This window comes from Megalobrama amblycephala, linkage group LG16 (genome assembly GCF_018812025.1).
Source record: "Megalobrama amblycephala isolate DHTTF-2021 linkage group LG16, ASM1881202v1, whole genome shotgun sequence".
Classification (NCBI taxonomy): domain Eukaryota; kingdom Metazoa; phylum Chordata; class Actinopteri; order Cypriniformes; family Xenocyprididae; genus Megalobrama; species Megalobrama amblycephala.
Window position 1 is genome coordinate 3,483,664 of NC_063059.1, and position 15,049 is coordinate 3,498,712.

At 34.7% G+C, this 15,049-nt stretch overlaps 1 protein-coding gene across 3 annotated transcripts in view; it reads left to right on the plus strand.

Moving 5' to 3' along the window:
* dscamb (Down syndrome cell adhesion molecule b) overlaps positions 1 to 15,049 on the plus strand; it is a 226,346-nt gene that overhangs the window by 182,723 nt on the left and 28,574 nt on the right. For all 3 annotated transcript variants that reach the window (XM_048160359.1, XM_048160358.1, XM_048160360.1), the window contains 6 exons: positions 7,308 to 7,504; positions 9,617 to 9,713; positions 9,863 to 9,991; positions 12,099 to 12,266; positions 12,398 to 12,468; positions 14,196 to 14,436. In XM_048160359.1, the coding sequence (XP_048016316.1) occupies positions 7,308 to 7,504; positions 9,617 to 9,713; positions 9,863 to 9,991; positions 12,099 to 12,266; positions 12,398 to 12,468; positions 14,196 to 14,436 (903 nt within the window). The remainder of the gene's footprint in view (positions 1 to 7,307; positions 7,505 to 9,616; positions 9,714 to 9,862; positions 9,992 to 12,098; positions 12,267 to 12,397; positions 12,469 to 14,195; positions 14,437 to 15,049) is intronic.

Here is a 15,049-nt window from a genome sequence, read left to right on the forward strand (position 1 = left end):
TTAAATTTCAAGAAAAAATTCTAAATAAAATGTTGAGAATAAACTCATTAAATTCGAGAAAAAACTTGTTAAATTTCGAGAAAAAAGTCGAGATAAAATGTTGAGAATAAAGTAATTAAATTATGAGAAAAAACTTGTTAAATTTCGAGAAAAAAGTCAAGATAAAATGTTGAGAATAAAGTCATTAAATTACGAGAAAAAAGTCGAGATTTAAATTATGAGAACAAATTCATTAATTTAGAATGACATTTTTAAAATGTTGAGAATAAACTTATAATTTAACGAATTTGTTCTCGTAATTTAACGACTTTTTTCTCGTAATTTAACGAATTTGTTCTCGTAATTTAACAAGTTTTTTCTTGTAATTTAACGAGTTTATTCTCAACATTTTATCTCGAATTTTTTCTCGAAATTTAACACGTTTTTTCTCGAAATTTAACAACTTTAATCTCGAGATGGTTTTATTTTTTTATTATTGCTTGGCCCTAATCCTCTTCCGTACAACCCTGTTACCTTAAAGGTGTAGCTTTTTACATTTTTACAAAACATTTATAATTTTGAAGAAACTTTTTTGAAGATATTTACTATGTTATGTTTTCAAAACAGAATGGCTATGAAAAAAAGTCTTGTTTGTGAAAAGATAACATCTACACACACATGTTGTGAATATCAGACTCTCTTCTGTGCTCCCTGTGGCTTTCCCAGGTTTGTTTAATAACAGTTAGGTGCTGTTCTGTGGCTGCTGAAATGAATAAAAGGAGATTCTGTTTGATGTGCAGTTATAGCTGCCATCAGCGCTCCCCCCTCTCTCTTTATTACAGGAGCCTGTAATATTGCTGGATATTAAAAATATACATCAACTAAGCTGTTATGGGAATACCATTTAGAGCCCCTCTTGCCTGAAGCCCCTCGGCTGCTGACTGCAAGACTTTAAATGAGATTATACACACTCTTTTGGAGGTGCACTAAGGAGAATTTCTAAGAACTGAGGACTCGCCATATTGTGATAAGTTTATTTATTTATTTATTTTTATATTGCATTCAGTATCAATGTCTTCTGCCACGTCATATGAAATGCACTGGTGAAAAAAAGCAGTCCTTAAGTAAATATGCTGTTAATTTTCTCCATAGAGAAATAATATATAAACTTTATACATACATGCTTTAGTAAAAGCACACTTCATTTAATTAAAATTTATATTTTATTACAAATATTTAAAAAAACATGTTTAATAGTGGAATTCCTGATGAAGGACTACACTACCCATAATCCTAAAGAGAGATCCACCAATCGGGAAGAAAGGCAGTGTTACCATGGAAACAGAACTCAGCAGTGACAGACCACTCCCATTAAGTTGCAGACAAAAATATATATGTGGCCATGATTCCCTTGTTTTCGATGTTTAGAATTAATTTCCCACAACTTATTATTGATTATATTCTGTGCACGATTTACTTAAAATGAGACCAGCTAGTAAAACATGCTGATGTATTAGTAAGACGTGGGAGTGGCCATGATATACAAATGTTTTACCCGCATGTCATATGTGCTGCTTCGTAAATATTGAACAGGCTTTTCTTTCTCTTTTCTTTTTTCTTTCTTTTTTTTTTTTTTTTCAATCAAATGTTGTAATTCATTTTGGAGCTGGTTTGTTTGTTTCAAGTCTTATATCTCTTTATTGAGCAATTATTTTTAATTTCTGTAGAGAAGTGAATGGGGAAAAGGCTATCTGTAGGTAAAATACAAAAGTTTCTTTCTCATATCTTCTGGATCTTGCCTCAGTGCAGGTATCAGAAGCTCATCAGATCTTCAGAGAAAAGCACCCTCCGCTAAAGAGCAATAACATTTAGAGAAGGCGGAGGGATATTTTCATTTTTTAATGTGTCGTACTTAACTTTCATAGTTGTCATGCAAAATAAATCAGTTCTCTCGTATGGTGCTGCTGCGTGGAGCTTGTGAGTGAATAAGAGATGAGAGTTAAACATTCACAGGCCTGACTCTGACACTCTCCATCATGTCAACTTCCGCCACTTCACACCGCACTAAACCCCACTCAGAGCCCGAGAGACTGCATGCGTGTCTGTCTGTCCTTGGACAGCTAATGTTTGGGGTGGGCCATATGTCCAAAATCACAGTATGAGTACTTATTACATTTAATGGGGCATTTGATGAGGCACTCGAGTCGGGAGGAGGAAAAATGCAGCTGTTGCTTGTTCCACGACAGCATCAAACTTCTGTCACGCTCCCCAAAACTGAACCATGAACAGTTTTTAAAAGCCGTTTTTTAATGCCAATGTACTCGGCAAATGTGTTTATTTTAACCGTGCGGTGGCGCCAAATACTCTTTAATCAGTAATAACAAACAGAGACATAATTAATTTATAACATTAACAAGATGACTCGTTGAATTCATTTTGGGAGTGACGGCTGAATGTATTTTTAATCAAATGTCTGTATATAAATTAGTATTGACAAAGTTTAGACTCTGTCATATATGTGAATCAACTTACTTTGTTGTGTATTTTCAATATGAAAAGTAACTTTTATATTGATGGATTTATTGCATTTTGGGGAAAAAATAATCAGTTTTTATAATAAACCTTTTAAAATCAAAATGTAGACTTGAATTTTTTATGTTTTTATAACCAAAAGATGCTATGTGAACATTTGAAACAGAAAATAGTGGTTTTTATCTTGCCGCTTTCTTGGTAAAGAAAACACATTTTTACTCAAATTAATCAAAATGGATTTATAGCGTTTTGAAACCAAACTCTTGAGATATATATATTTAATTTTTATTTTGAATTCCCTCCTTTGGCCTTGGTAACAGTTTGCATTCTTGCTGGCATAGTTTTTATGTACTTTCCCACAGTCTCTGTTGTTATTGACTTCCAAATAGTTTCTAGTTGTTCCCTTTTGATGAAATTTTTGTGCGATCTATCTTTGAATCCATTAAATCCCAACAATAATCATATTTTAGCGTTAGAAACACTACTGTGACTAAAGCCCTTACACACACTGGTGTGGATTAACCATTACAGAAACATATATATAAATATTCTGGTAATCACCAGGGGCCTCATTCATAACCGTTGCGTATGCACAAAACAGGCCCTGAAAGTGCGTACGCCAGTTCCTATACATAAGTTGTGATTTATAAAAACAAACTTGATGGGAAAATTTGCGCACCTCCACGCAAACTCTGACCCGTGCGTACGAACATTTTGGAGACAGAGCAGTTTGGCGACACCGATGGTGAGCTGAGGGACTGACGGCAGATGAAGGAAAACCACTTTAAATCCTCATTATGAGTCCTAATCATAAATACAATGCATGTTCACAGTAACAGTTTAAATAAATAAAAGAATGATTTAAACTCGCATGGAAACTCACGTTTTCATTTTGATATACACATTTACATTAATATTACACTTTCAACTAATGGCGATAAGCACTGAAATTACATTACGCAGTCATTACGGAGAAGTTAATCAAAAGTGATATGAATTTAGATGTGCTACTTTTGATCACTTTTCCTGTGAAACGCTGTTTTAATGACAGCGAGGAGTGCTTGGAGCACAATAATTCCTCTTTAAACTACATTGCAGATAATTATATGTTAGCGATATTTTAGCGAGAACGACGATCAGTGATGCACACTTAACTTGGATATTATGGAAGACGCTGTTGGATTCGGTGGTCGAACGGTCTGTTGTCCAGTTTGAAGAGGTCCAATAATATCTTACTGTATAACCGCAGCTGCAGGAGGTGTTGATGTCGTGTGAAGGATCTTCAAACAATTACCACTGTATTTGAAGGATATAATTTGAGGAAAACTGTAAGATTTGCATGTTTCCATTTTTAAAATACTTTGTCAGTGACGCGCCGAGACAGACAATTGTATTTACACTGCAATAAAATAGACTATAAACTTCCTAAAAGATATGTTCACCTTATCAGCAAAACTGCATAAATTTGATTGGAACACTCTAAAAAATGCTGGGTTAAAAACAACCCAAGTTGGGTTGAAAATGGACAAACCCAGCGATTGGGTTGTTTTAACCCAGCGGTTGGGTTAAATGTTTGCCCAACCTGCTGGGTACTTTTATTTAAACCAAATTAAAAACCAGATGCAATTAGAGGCAACAATAATAGACAAAAGGTGAATGTTTATTAATAAGCTTTAATATTTTATTAATATAAATTTAATAGTTTAATAGTTTATTAATATAAATTTATTAATAAGCAATTTAATAAATGTTTATTGTTTAATAATTATTCATTGAACATTAATAAATGTTCATTTCCAACATACTTTGGGTTAATTTTAATTAAGCAATACAGTAATTTTTAAACAATAGTTGAGTTAAATAAAACTACCCAGCAGGTTGGGCAAACATTTAACCCAGCATTTTTTAGAGTGAATTGTTTAAAACAATTAAATTCTGTTTGGCCAGTGGAAATGAATGAATCAACTCTATATTAAAACCTTTATCTGAATCATTTCATACAATTTTGTTTTTATGGATATTTTGATATATTTATTCTAAAACATAAAGAGGATATTTTTTATCAGTGTAGTGTATTGCACAAATGGCATTTATAATCCATATCTAATATTTTCCAATGTCTTGTACCTTTGACGGTGTTAACCGTGGTGTCACGTGGATGGGAACATGCATGGATATAATATGCAGATGAGGTTACGCATAGTAAAACTAGCCATCATTAGCTCCATATATGGTGATTTCAGGGTGGAGATGCACATACGCACAATCTTCCGCTGACTGGGATTTATAAAGGGATTCGTGCGCAGGTCCTGGCGTATGCATGGTTTTATAAATCTGAATATTTTTGTGCATACACAGAATTTAGCTTTTGCACGTACGTACACTTTTAGGATGAAATCTACGCAAAGATTTATAAATGAGGCCCCAGTACTGTTATCGCACCAGGCAGCTATGGCACAAACCTTACATTGGGCGGTGGATTTGGTAAGTTTTATTCACTGTATTGCTGAGCAAAACAAGCAAAAGATCTATATGAATAATCGAAGTGTGCTCATCTTTTAATCATAGCCATGCCTGCCAGAAGAGAGAGAGAGAGAGAGAGAGACAGATCCCTCACACTGCTCCAGGGTAACAAGGTTTCAGACAGAGGCGGTGAGACAGGCCTGAGAATGGTCTCGCGGCTCTTTTCATGTCTGTGCTTGCAGTGTGAACTCCTCACCAGTGAACAGCTCATTTACTTCATATGGGGTGATCCGATCACTGCCCGATTGAAAATAAAACTTACATTTGAAGAAAGACACTTGGAGCAGTGCTAATGGTCAATTTAATGTAGCAAGACTTTAAATGATGAATTTAGACACTTTAGGTTCCAGTTCTCACTATTAACTAGTTGCTTATTAGCATGCATATTACTAAGATATCGGCTGTTTATTAGTACTTAAAAAGCATTTTTCAAAGCATGCCTTTTTCTGTATGACTATATTTAACCCACACCCAATAACTAAACTTAATAACTACTTTACTAACTATTATTAAGCAGTAATTAGGCGTTTATTGAGACAAAAGTCATAGTCAATAATTAGTTAATAGTGAGAATTGGACCCTAATCTAAAGTGTGACCCAACTTAGTTGGTTATTACGGGTCTGGGCATGTATTTTAAGAGTGTGTGATCCAGATCTACATGTTTGTACTTTGTTCTGCTGTGACCCATATCAGATATGAACGTGTTTTGTTGTTGATGAAGCAGGTGGCCATGTAATATAACCTTTGTGCAGTATCACAACAACCTCACAATGCCAGTCAGTTGCCTGTGCTTAAGTTCTTCTGTTTTGCATGTGAGATGTGCTGATCATTTATTCAAAGAGGACCCGTTTTCAAAAGGCCATTTTGGGTGAATTTCACAAAGCGTGTTCAGAACATGTCCAAGTCACGTTTCAGCCCAAACACACAAGCACGTATTCAAAACATATTTTTGTAATTATCATTATTTTCAATAATGATTAGATTCAAATGATTTTTTTCATTATTCTAATACATATAAAAATAATTATTTTTTTTTAAAATATGGACTGTATTACAATTTCAGTTTAACATTGAACATAGACAACATACATGAATTTAAAGGGGAGGTTGATCATGATTTCACTTTTTTAACTTTAGTTAGTGTGTAATGTTTCTGTTTGATCATAAACAACATTTGCAAAGTTACGACGCTTAAAGTTCAATGCAAAAGAGATATTTTCTTTTACAGAAATCGCTTTACTAAAACAAACAGCAGGTAGGGACTACAACAAGCTTCTTCCTGGGTTGGTGACATCACAAACCCCCAAATTTACATAAACCCCGCCCCCGAGAACACGCAACAAAGGGGGCGGGGTCATGTTGGGCTGCTTTAGAGAAGAGGAAGAGCTGTTGTAGTCGAGTGTTGTTGACATGCCGTCATTTTACGCCGGACTGCTTCACAAACGAGGGTCAATTCAACACAAAAGATGAACATGACGGCACATGCTAGTGGATGAGTTGAATCAACTCCACAGCAACTACATAAATTTATCCACTAACCGTTCAGAAACATCCTAAAAGTTGTAACTTCTTCCTGAGTCTCTCCATCAGTGTGACTCCGGTTTGAACAATGTAAGGCTGAACACCGTTACTGACAATCCTCATTTTGGCTGCGTGAGATTCTCCAGCTTTGTTGTTGTTGAGCTGTTAAAGCTCCGCCCTCTTCTGGAAAGGGGGCGGGGAGCAGCAGCTCATTTGCATTTAAAGGGACACACACAAAAATGTGTGTTTTTGCTCACACCCAAATAGGGGCAAATTTGACAAGCTATAATAAATGATCTGTGGGGGATTTCTGTGTGAATATAGACTATTTAGTTGTTTCAGTTTGTTATTTGCCTAATAAAAGTTAATACATTTTTTAGTTGTAAATAGTGACTTAGACATAAAGTAGACGTTGCAAATATTTCATTTTCCATCCTAACTTTTCTTTCTTTTGAATAATTTAAAATCTGTATATAATTTTCACATTATGGTAATAAAATGTATTTATTTATAATGCAGTGAGAATTGAGAAATCCTTATTGTTTTAAAAATGTTTCATTTTCTTAACCAAAAAATAATTCAGCTAAAATATGAGCCCTTCGTGTTCTTGACAGGATTTGTGCAATTTACAATAATTGTGAAAGTTTTATGATGAATATATATTTCTGAGCTGAGCACGTGAAAGTAAGTGCTATGACAGTGTCGAATATCATTTCATGTCTAATGTCGCTCTGTTTCTCCTCCTCTTCAGTTCCTGCTATGATCACATCTTACCCCAACACCACACGGGCGGAACAGGGTCACATGACTGAGATGAGCTGCACTGCTCACGGTGAAAAGCCCATCAAGGTTCGCTGGGAGAAGGAATCTCATATCATCAACCCAGACATGAGCCGCTATGTGGTTACTGTGAAGGAAGTGGCCGATGAGGTCATATCCACCCTGCAGGTGAGCAGAGTTCCATCTAAACTGAGAATGCAATCATACGCCTCATTTCCAAAAGACATATTCAGGTTTGCCCTGGACTCGCTGTCAGTGAACGACATCATTTCCTGTCAGAAAACATCTGGAGTTTTCACAAATACTCACAAAATATTTGTCCTTATTTTCAACATGGAACTGCGCTTGCAGCTCATTTCTCCTTCTAATGTGACTAATTTCCAAGCTGTATTCAATAAGGGCAAGACATGAATTATCCATCGGTGACCGATTGGCTGGTAAGAAAATGTCACAGTGTTGGAAATTTCCACTTACTGCATGCTACGCTTTAAATTATGTATACTTTATAATATTTTTTATTATTAATATTATTTATTTATTTTCACTAAAAGTATGTGAAGTATGCAGTATGCACCAATAATCAATTTAAGTTTGCAGCATAATCTATTTGAGTTTTTTATTATTAATATTACAATTATCCCATATGACAAAAAAAAATATATTTTTTTAAATATAATTCAAAATATACAAAAAAATATTTGCTAAAATATGTTTAAATATATTTTCTATCAATGTATTTTTTGGCCATTTTTTGTATTTCAATTCTCCATGTATTTCAATCCAAGAAAATACGTTTGACACAATACACGCCACATTTGAAGAAAAAACTTTTTTGCTGTCCATAACACATATGAACATTAACACTAATTTTAATAAACAGCAGCAAGAAACATATTTTATAATGTTTCAAAAATTAATTACAATATATTAAAAAAATAAACATGATTAAATTATTATAAATCTAGTTTTAATCTCTAGTAGGCTATTCCATCCACAGTCACATTTAGCCTAAATGTAGGCAACTGTGAGACTTTTTTCTTGCCCCTAAAATACATTTTGAAATATATTTTGGTATATGAAGACTGAAACTAAATATATTTTGAATTTCAAAAATATATTTCATTGAGCTTCACTGTTGCAGCATATGATTGGATATGCATTGCTAAGGACTTCATTTGGACAACTTTAAAGGGGATTTTCTCAATATTTTGTATCTCGACCAAATATTGTCCTATCCTAACAAACCATACGTCAATGGATGACTGGTTTTGTGGTCCAGGGTCACATATATGCTAATATATTTTGTCCATAATTAGTTTTTTTCTTCTTCTTTGTTTGCTGTATGAGATTTTCCAGTTAAATAATGAGTCAAAAAAGTGATATATCCAGGTTGATGTTACCAGAAGTGGAAGGTTGTGTCAGGCGCATTGCATTATGGGATCTAGTACCTAGCACAATATGCTGTTACATACTGCATATTTTGGCTAAGGCAGTAAATAAAAAATAAATAAAAAATAAAAAAATAAAAAAATTTGAAACAGTTTTCACATTTAGACATTTTTAGTGCATTTCTCACATAATTAAAAAACATTGAATTAAAGATACAATTTTGAAGTAGAAAAACATACAGTGGTCAGACCACCATAGTATTCATAATTTTGTGTTTTCTCCATGATTCTGCAAATGTTTGAATAAAATGAAAGCCTTTACTACATAAAAAGGAGTAAAAAAAACACTAATATTTTTGGCCTGGATACAAAACCAAATCTCATCAGGATCAGATCCTTAAAGGCATCTGTGCTGATGGTTAATTATATCAAAATGGCAATATATTTTGAAGACCACACAATAATTAATAAATGACTTAACCAGTCCTTTAGGAGGACCTTATATAAAAAAAGAAATGGCCCTAGAAGAGAAATTTACCTTGCATTATAAAGAGGTTCTGTAGACATTTAAAGGAGCACTTGACTGTTCCAGTAAGTATTATTGCATATGTTTGCAGATCTGTGCAAATGTTTTATTTAACATTGCACAAAATATTACTCAGAAATCATGCTAAAGTGATCAGAAAGGCTGTGCACTGGAGGCATTTGTACACTGCATAACTGTAATCCTTCAAATGTAATAATTCAAAAGACCATACCTGACATAATCATGAATATCTATCCCACCGATCTCTATGAAATGATTTTGAAACATGAACGACTGGAATGTGAAATCAAACAGCAAAACTTCTCCTATCCATTTACCAAGAGTCTTAATTTTGTGTCTTCACAGATCTTACACACTGTCAGAGAAGATTCTGGCTTTTTCTCCTGCATTGCTATCAACTCTTACGGTGAAGATAAAGGAATCATTCAGCTGATAGTACAAGGTAAGGTTTCTGCTTTGTTGTTGTTGTTTCCATTTGAACTTAATTTTAATATTAAATAATATTCTATTATTCTAAATTATATAACAGTTTTTTAAGACAATCCAAGCATGTTATTTATTGTCCTTCTCTCTTCCAACATTTCTCCAAAGATCGTCCTGACCCTCCTGAGGTTGAGATCAGAGAGGTCAAGGACCGAACCATCGCACTTCGCTGGACAATGGGCTTTGATGGCAACAGCCCTATTACAGGATATGACATCAACTATAAAAACAAATCTGGTTAGAGATTTTTTGTATTCGTAAAAGCAAGATCTGTTGATAGGTACATCGTGTTACTACATAAGAAAACGTTCAGAACACAATTTTGTATTGTATTATTTTATTAAGCATAGTAAACATTCAGCTAGAAGATTTAATCTCTAACATGTGATTAAAGGCTAATAGAAGGCTAACAGTATATATATACAGTTGCAAGAAAAAGTTCTTCAGAAAAAAATCTCCAGGTCCCAAAAATTCTTCAGTTTTCCAGCATCTTTTGCATATTTGAACCCTTTACAGCAGTGACTGAATGATTTTGAGGACAACTGAGGGACTCAAACTCAACTATTAAAAAAGGTTCAAACATTCACTGATGCTCCAGGGAGGAAACAATGCATTGAGAGCCAGTGACTTAAGAAAATTTACTGGCCAAAACTATTTTTTACCAGCCATGAAACAAAAGCAGGGTTTACGACACCAATATTTTAATTACTAGTGAAAATTCACAATCCACTATTCCAATTTTCAAAACCACGACTAAAACTACTAGCTTAACTAATATACTTTTAATAGCCTACATTTTTAAAGACAAGTAAACAGTCAGTAATAAAATAAGAACAAATAATCAAATTACAAGGAATAGTACAAATAAATATAATACAACAGAGATACAAATTAAATAAACAGTGCTTTTAAGGCAGGTCTAACAGTAGTTTTCAGGTACAGAAATTTAATGAAGTAGTCTAATCAAATAAATAACACTGCATAATCTTCATATCCTTTTAAAAGTTCAAGAGCAGTGAGTGATTTTGTTGTTTGGTTAACATTGAAAACACAGATAGCAGCAGGATTATTAGGATGCTGTCACTTTAAGAGTGTGAAAGTTTTGTGTGCGTACACATCCGAAGCGCTCACAGCTGCGCCTCTCAGACAGCGTGCAAATAATAAAATGAAATCTCTTTCATGTCTCCTTGCGCCTAAACGGACAAATTCACTCAAATTTATCTCAAAATGAGTGTTTACCTGGATACTTTGTGAGTATCCAGGTAAACAGTTGGTTATGGCTTAAGTAAGCATTAAATAAAGAACGCACGTGTATCAGTATATTGGATCCGTGCGTTAGTCTTAAAGTGACAGCAGCCTAATATTCCTGCTGCTGACTGTTTTAATGTTAATCAAAGAGAAAATCACTGAATATTTTCCCCGCTCTTCACTGAATAATGAGCATAGCAAGCACTTTTTTGTAACTTTAATAAGGATTAACCTTTATTCAATTTGTATTGTGAAGATTATATATTTTACGTTTGATTACTTTGATTCAATTTTATTTTTTATTTGTATCTTTGTTCTAGTGAATTTATTTATTTGTGCTATTGCTAGTAGTTTAATTATTTGTTCTTTTTTATGAATTACAGTTTACTTGTCTTTAATAATCTTTGAAATTCATATTAGTTAGTAGTTTTAGCTGTGGGATTGAAAATGGAATTGAGAATTGTTAAATTTCACTGGTATTTTATTCATTTATTCGTTTTTTGTGGTGGGACCAGTGAAAATTGAATCGTTGAATTCACTGAATCAAATCAAAAATCGAGAATCGAATAGAATCAGAATCAAATCGAATCGGGACATCTGAATCGATACCCAGCCCTAATAATAATCACTGCAAAAATGATCCAATCATAGACTCAAGTATTTGCATATTTAAATCCAAATAGAGACTTTTTTCTTTTTCTTTTTTTTTGGCCGGGCGGGCAGTAAGTCTTGCTAGAATATGATATTGACCAATCAGCATCTCAGACTGGAACAATCTGTTTTATAAAAAATAGATTGAGTTATTAAATTTGACTGGATGAGTAACATTCACGTTGGCAGAATTCTGTGTGCCAATCATTCATAGAATGATCTTTGATCATTACGTTGCTTGGCAACTATAAATAGCCTACAGTTAGGCTAATGAACTAATCACTTAAGAAGTAGACACATGGAAGAACTGCTAATTGTGATTGTCATTATGAATAAACAGAATTATTATTTTGATTGTCTTAAGCTGTGGTGAAATGACTGTACCCTGGCCTCTTGTGGATTACTGCATTATCACACACTCTGTATTTCTCTGCACTCCTTGAAGCTTCATGGGCCTCATCTCAGATGACCAAAGACGTCTCTCCTCAGCTGAATCAGGCCACCATCATTGAACTCCACCCCGCTTCCACCTACAACATCCGCATGTTTGCCAAAAACCAGATCGGAGAAAGCCGACCAAGCAACGAGCTGACCATCACCACAGATGAAGCCCGTGAGTATTCCTACAACTGAACATGATGTGAGCCTTTGTGAGCTTTTCTGTTGTACATTGTGTTATCTGTGCCGCCACCTAGTGGCTCAGTCCATTATTTTCTCTGTCTGACCTGCATGTGATCAATCCAGCACCTGATGGCGCTCCTCAAGACGTGCAGCTGGAAGCAATCTCATCCCAAAGCATCAAAGTCACGTGGAAGGTACTACTGAGGAACTACTCACCCATGGCAGAAAATGAATCTGCATGCTATCCCGCATGAATAGTGTGCAAAACTAGAATTTGTGCTGGCTAGTGGCTGCATCATAGTACATTTCAGAGGAATATTTAGTGTTCAATCTCTATTGAAAGTAGTGACATAATGGTGATTATCAGACAAAACCGTTTTGACTCGTCCCTCGTTTCTGTCTGTGTTTACATTGACACATTTACAATGGAGGTAAATCAGACCAGCGGATCTAAAAGGTCATATTTTGTTAAGTTCTTCACTAAAAAAATACAATTATTTCATCTGTAACATTTTCTAAACAATCCTTTTAGAGGTGTGACTACATTTCAGGTGGATAAACGGATGGTTGTGTGTTAATTTAGTAATTTAGTTGTGGCTTTTTTGAATTTGTATTGTGTTTTGTTTTTTACGGAGACCCTAATGCCTGCTACAGACTGTGTGATTTAGGCAATCCTATAAGATCATTACAAATCACACTGTACGACATGGATCTAATAAACTTGGGTAAGACATGTATGTAAACTGTATGATGATGACACCTATTGAATCGTAAGCTACGACGCAAGTTAGTATAGAAGAATAAAACGTCATCAGTATGCGCTAGTGGTACACAAATAGAGCAAGATGAATCACGCTTTGGTAATTTTGGGTTTTATGTAAGCAGAAAAAAAGAGGAAGTGAAAGAAGAGAATATGGACGCGGTCATAGCCAGTGTTGGGGTAACGCTTTACAAGTAACGCGAGTTATGTAATCAGATTACTTTATTCAAGTAACTAGTAAAGCTTTTGGTGTGAAAAGGCCTTTACATTTGCCAAAAATCAAACTTTTTTTGTTGTTATTAAAAAACAAACAAACAAGCAAGCCCAGCCCAGATGAAAAAAAATAATGCAAAAGTAATGTTACGCATTACTTTTCATAAAAAGTAACCAAGTAACGCAATCAGTTACTTTTTTAGGGGGTAACGCAATATTGTAATGCATTACTTTTGAAGACTTTTGGTCATGCTAGGGAAAAGAGGCCAACTTGGCATGCCAATTTTGCAAATGCAGCTTAAGGTAAGTAGTTTTAAGTGCTAGTGCCATGTCGCGTTGATCAAAACACCATTTCATGTTACATTTTTATTGGCTAGTCAGTAGATATAGGTCGTAGCAGCAAACACATGATCATGCAAAATTTCTGACACTGTCAGAAAATGATCACAGGACCACCATTTAGGAACCACAACTACAGAAATCGCCACGATTGGTCATCTTTCATCTCGGACAGCCCAAAATCGTACAATGTGTACCGGGCATAAGGCCGGGGTGTCCAAACACTGTCCTGGAGGGCCACTGTCCTGCAGAGTTTAGCTACAGCTTGCCTCAACACACCTGCCTGGAAGATTCTAGTATGTCTAGTAAGAGCTTGATTAGCTGTTCAAGTGTGTTTAATCAGGGTTGGAGCTGAGCTCTGCAGGACAGTGAGCAGGATTGGGAACATGGGCCGGTTGCACCAGCTGGATGTTAAAAAGTTGGATGTAAGCTCTACACTGGACTTAGTGCACACACCGTGAACACACACCCAGAGCAACGGCCATACAGTTTGTACATACTCAAAATTACATAGAGAAGTACTTAGTTTTGCGAATTGGAATGTACACATATTTTGCCAAGAAACTGCCTTTCTGGTATTACAGTATCTATTCTATTGTATCTTTCCAGCCCCCCCTCAAACACTTGCAGAACGGTTTGATCCGAAGCTACCAAGTGTGTTATCGAGAGTTTGGGACAGGGGGCAGCCCCCAGTACAACACCATCAATGTAGACACCACGGGGGACATCGAAACCCTCACTCTGGATAACCTGAAGAAGTACACACAGTATGAGGTGCGGGTGCAAGCGGCCAATCGGGCAGGAATGGGTCCCACCTCAGAGGAAATCACCATCACCACGCTAGAGGATGGTTAGACACTTTGTGATTATCACATTTGTTACATTTTATGGAAGCTTGTTTTCGCCACGGAATAATAATAATAAAAATACAATTGTGACTTTTTATCTTGCAATTCTGACTTCTTTTCTCAAAATTATGAGATATAAACTTGCAACAAAAAAAGCAAATAATTAGTTTATTTAGCAAGGATGCATTAAATTGATCAAAAGTGACAGCAGGCATTCACAATGTTACAAAAGATTTATATTTCAATTGTGAGTTATAAAGTACGGAAGAGGATTAGGGCCAAGCAATAATAAAAAAAAATAAAACCATCTCGGGATTAAAGTTGTTAAATTTCGAGAAAAAAGTAAAAAAAAAAAAAATGTTGAGAATAAACTCATTAAATTATGAGAAAATAGTCGTTAAATTACGAGAACAAATTCGTTAAATTACAAATTTGTTCTCATAATTTAACAACTTTTTTCTCGTAATTTAATGACTTTTTTCTCGTAATTTAACGACTTTTTTCTTGTAATTTAATGACTTTTTTCTTGTAATTTAATGACTTTATTCTCAACATTTTATCTCGACTTTTTTCTTGAAATTTAACAAGTTTTTTCTTGTAATTTAACGAGTTTAT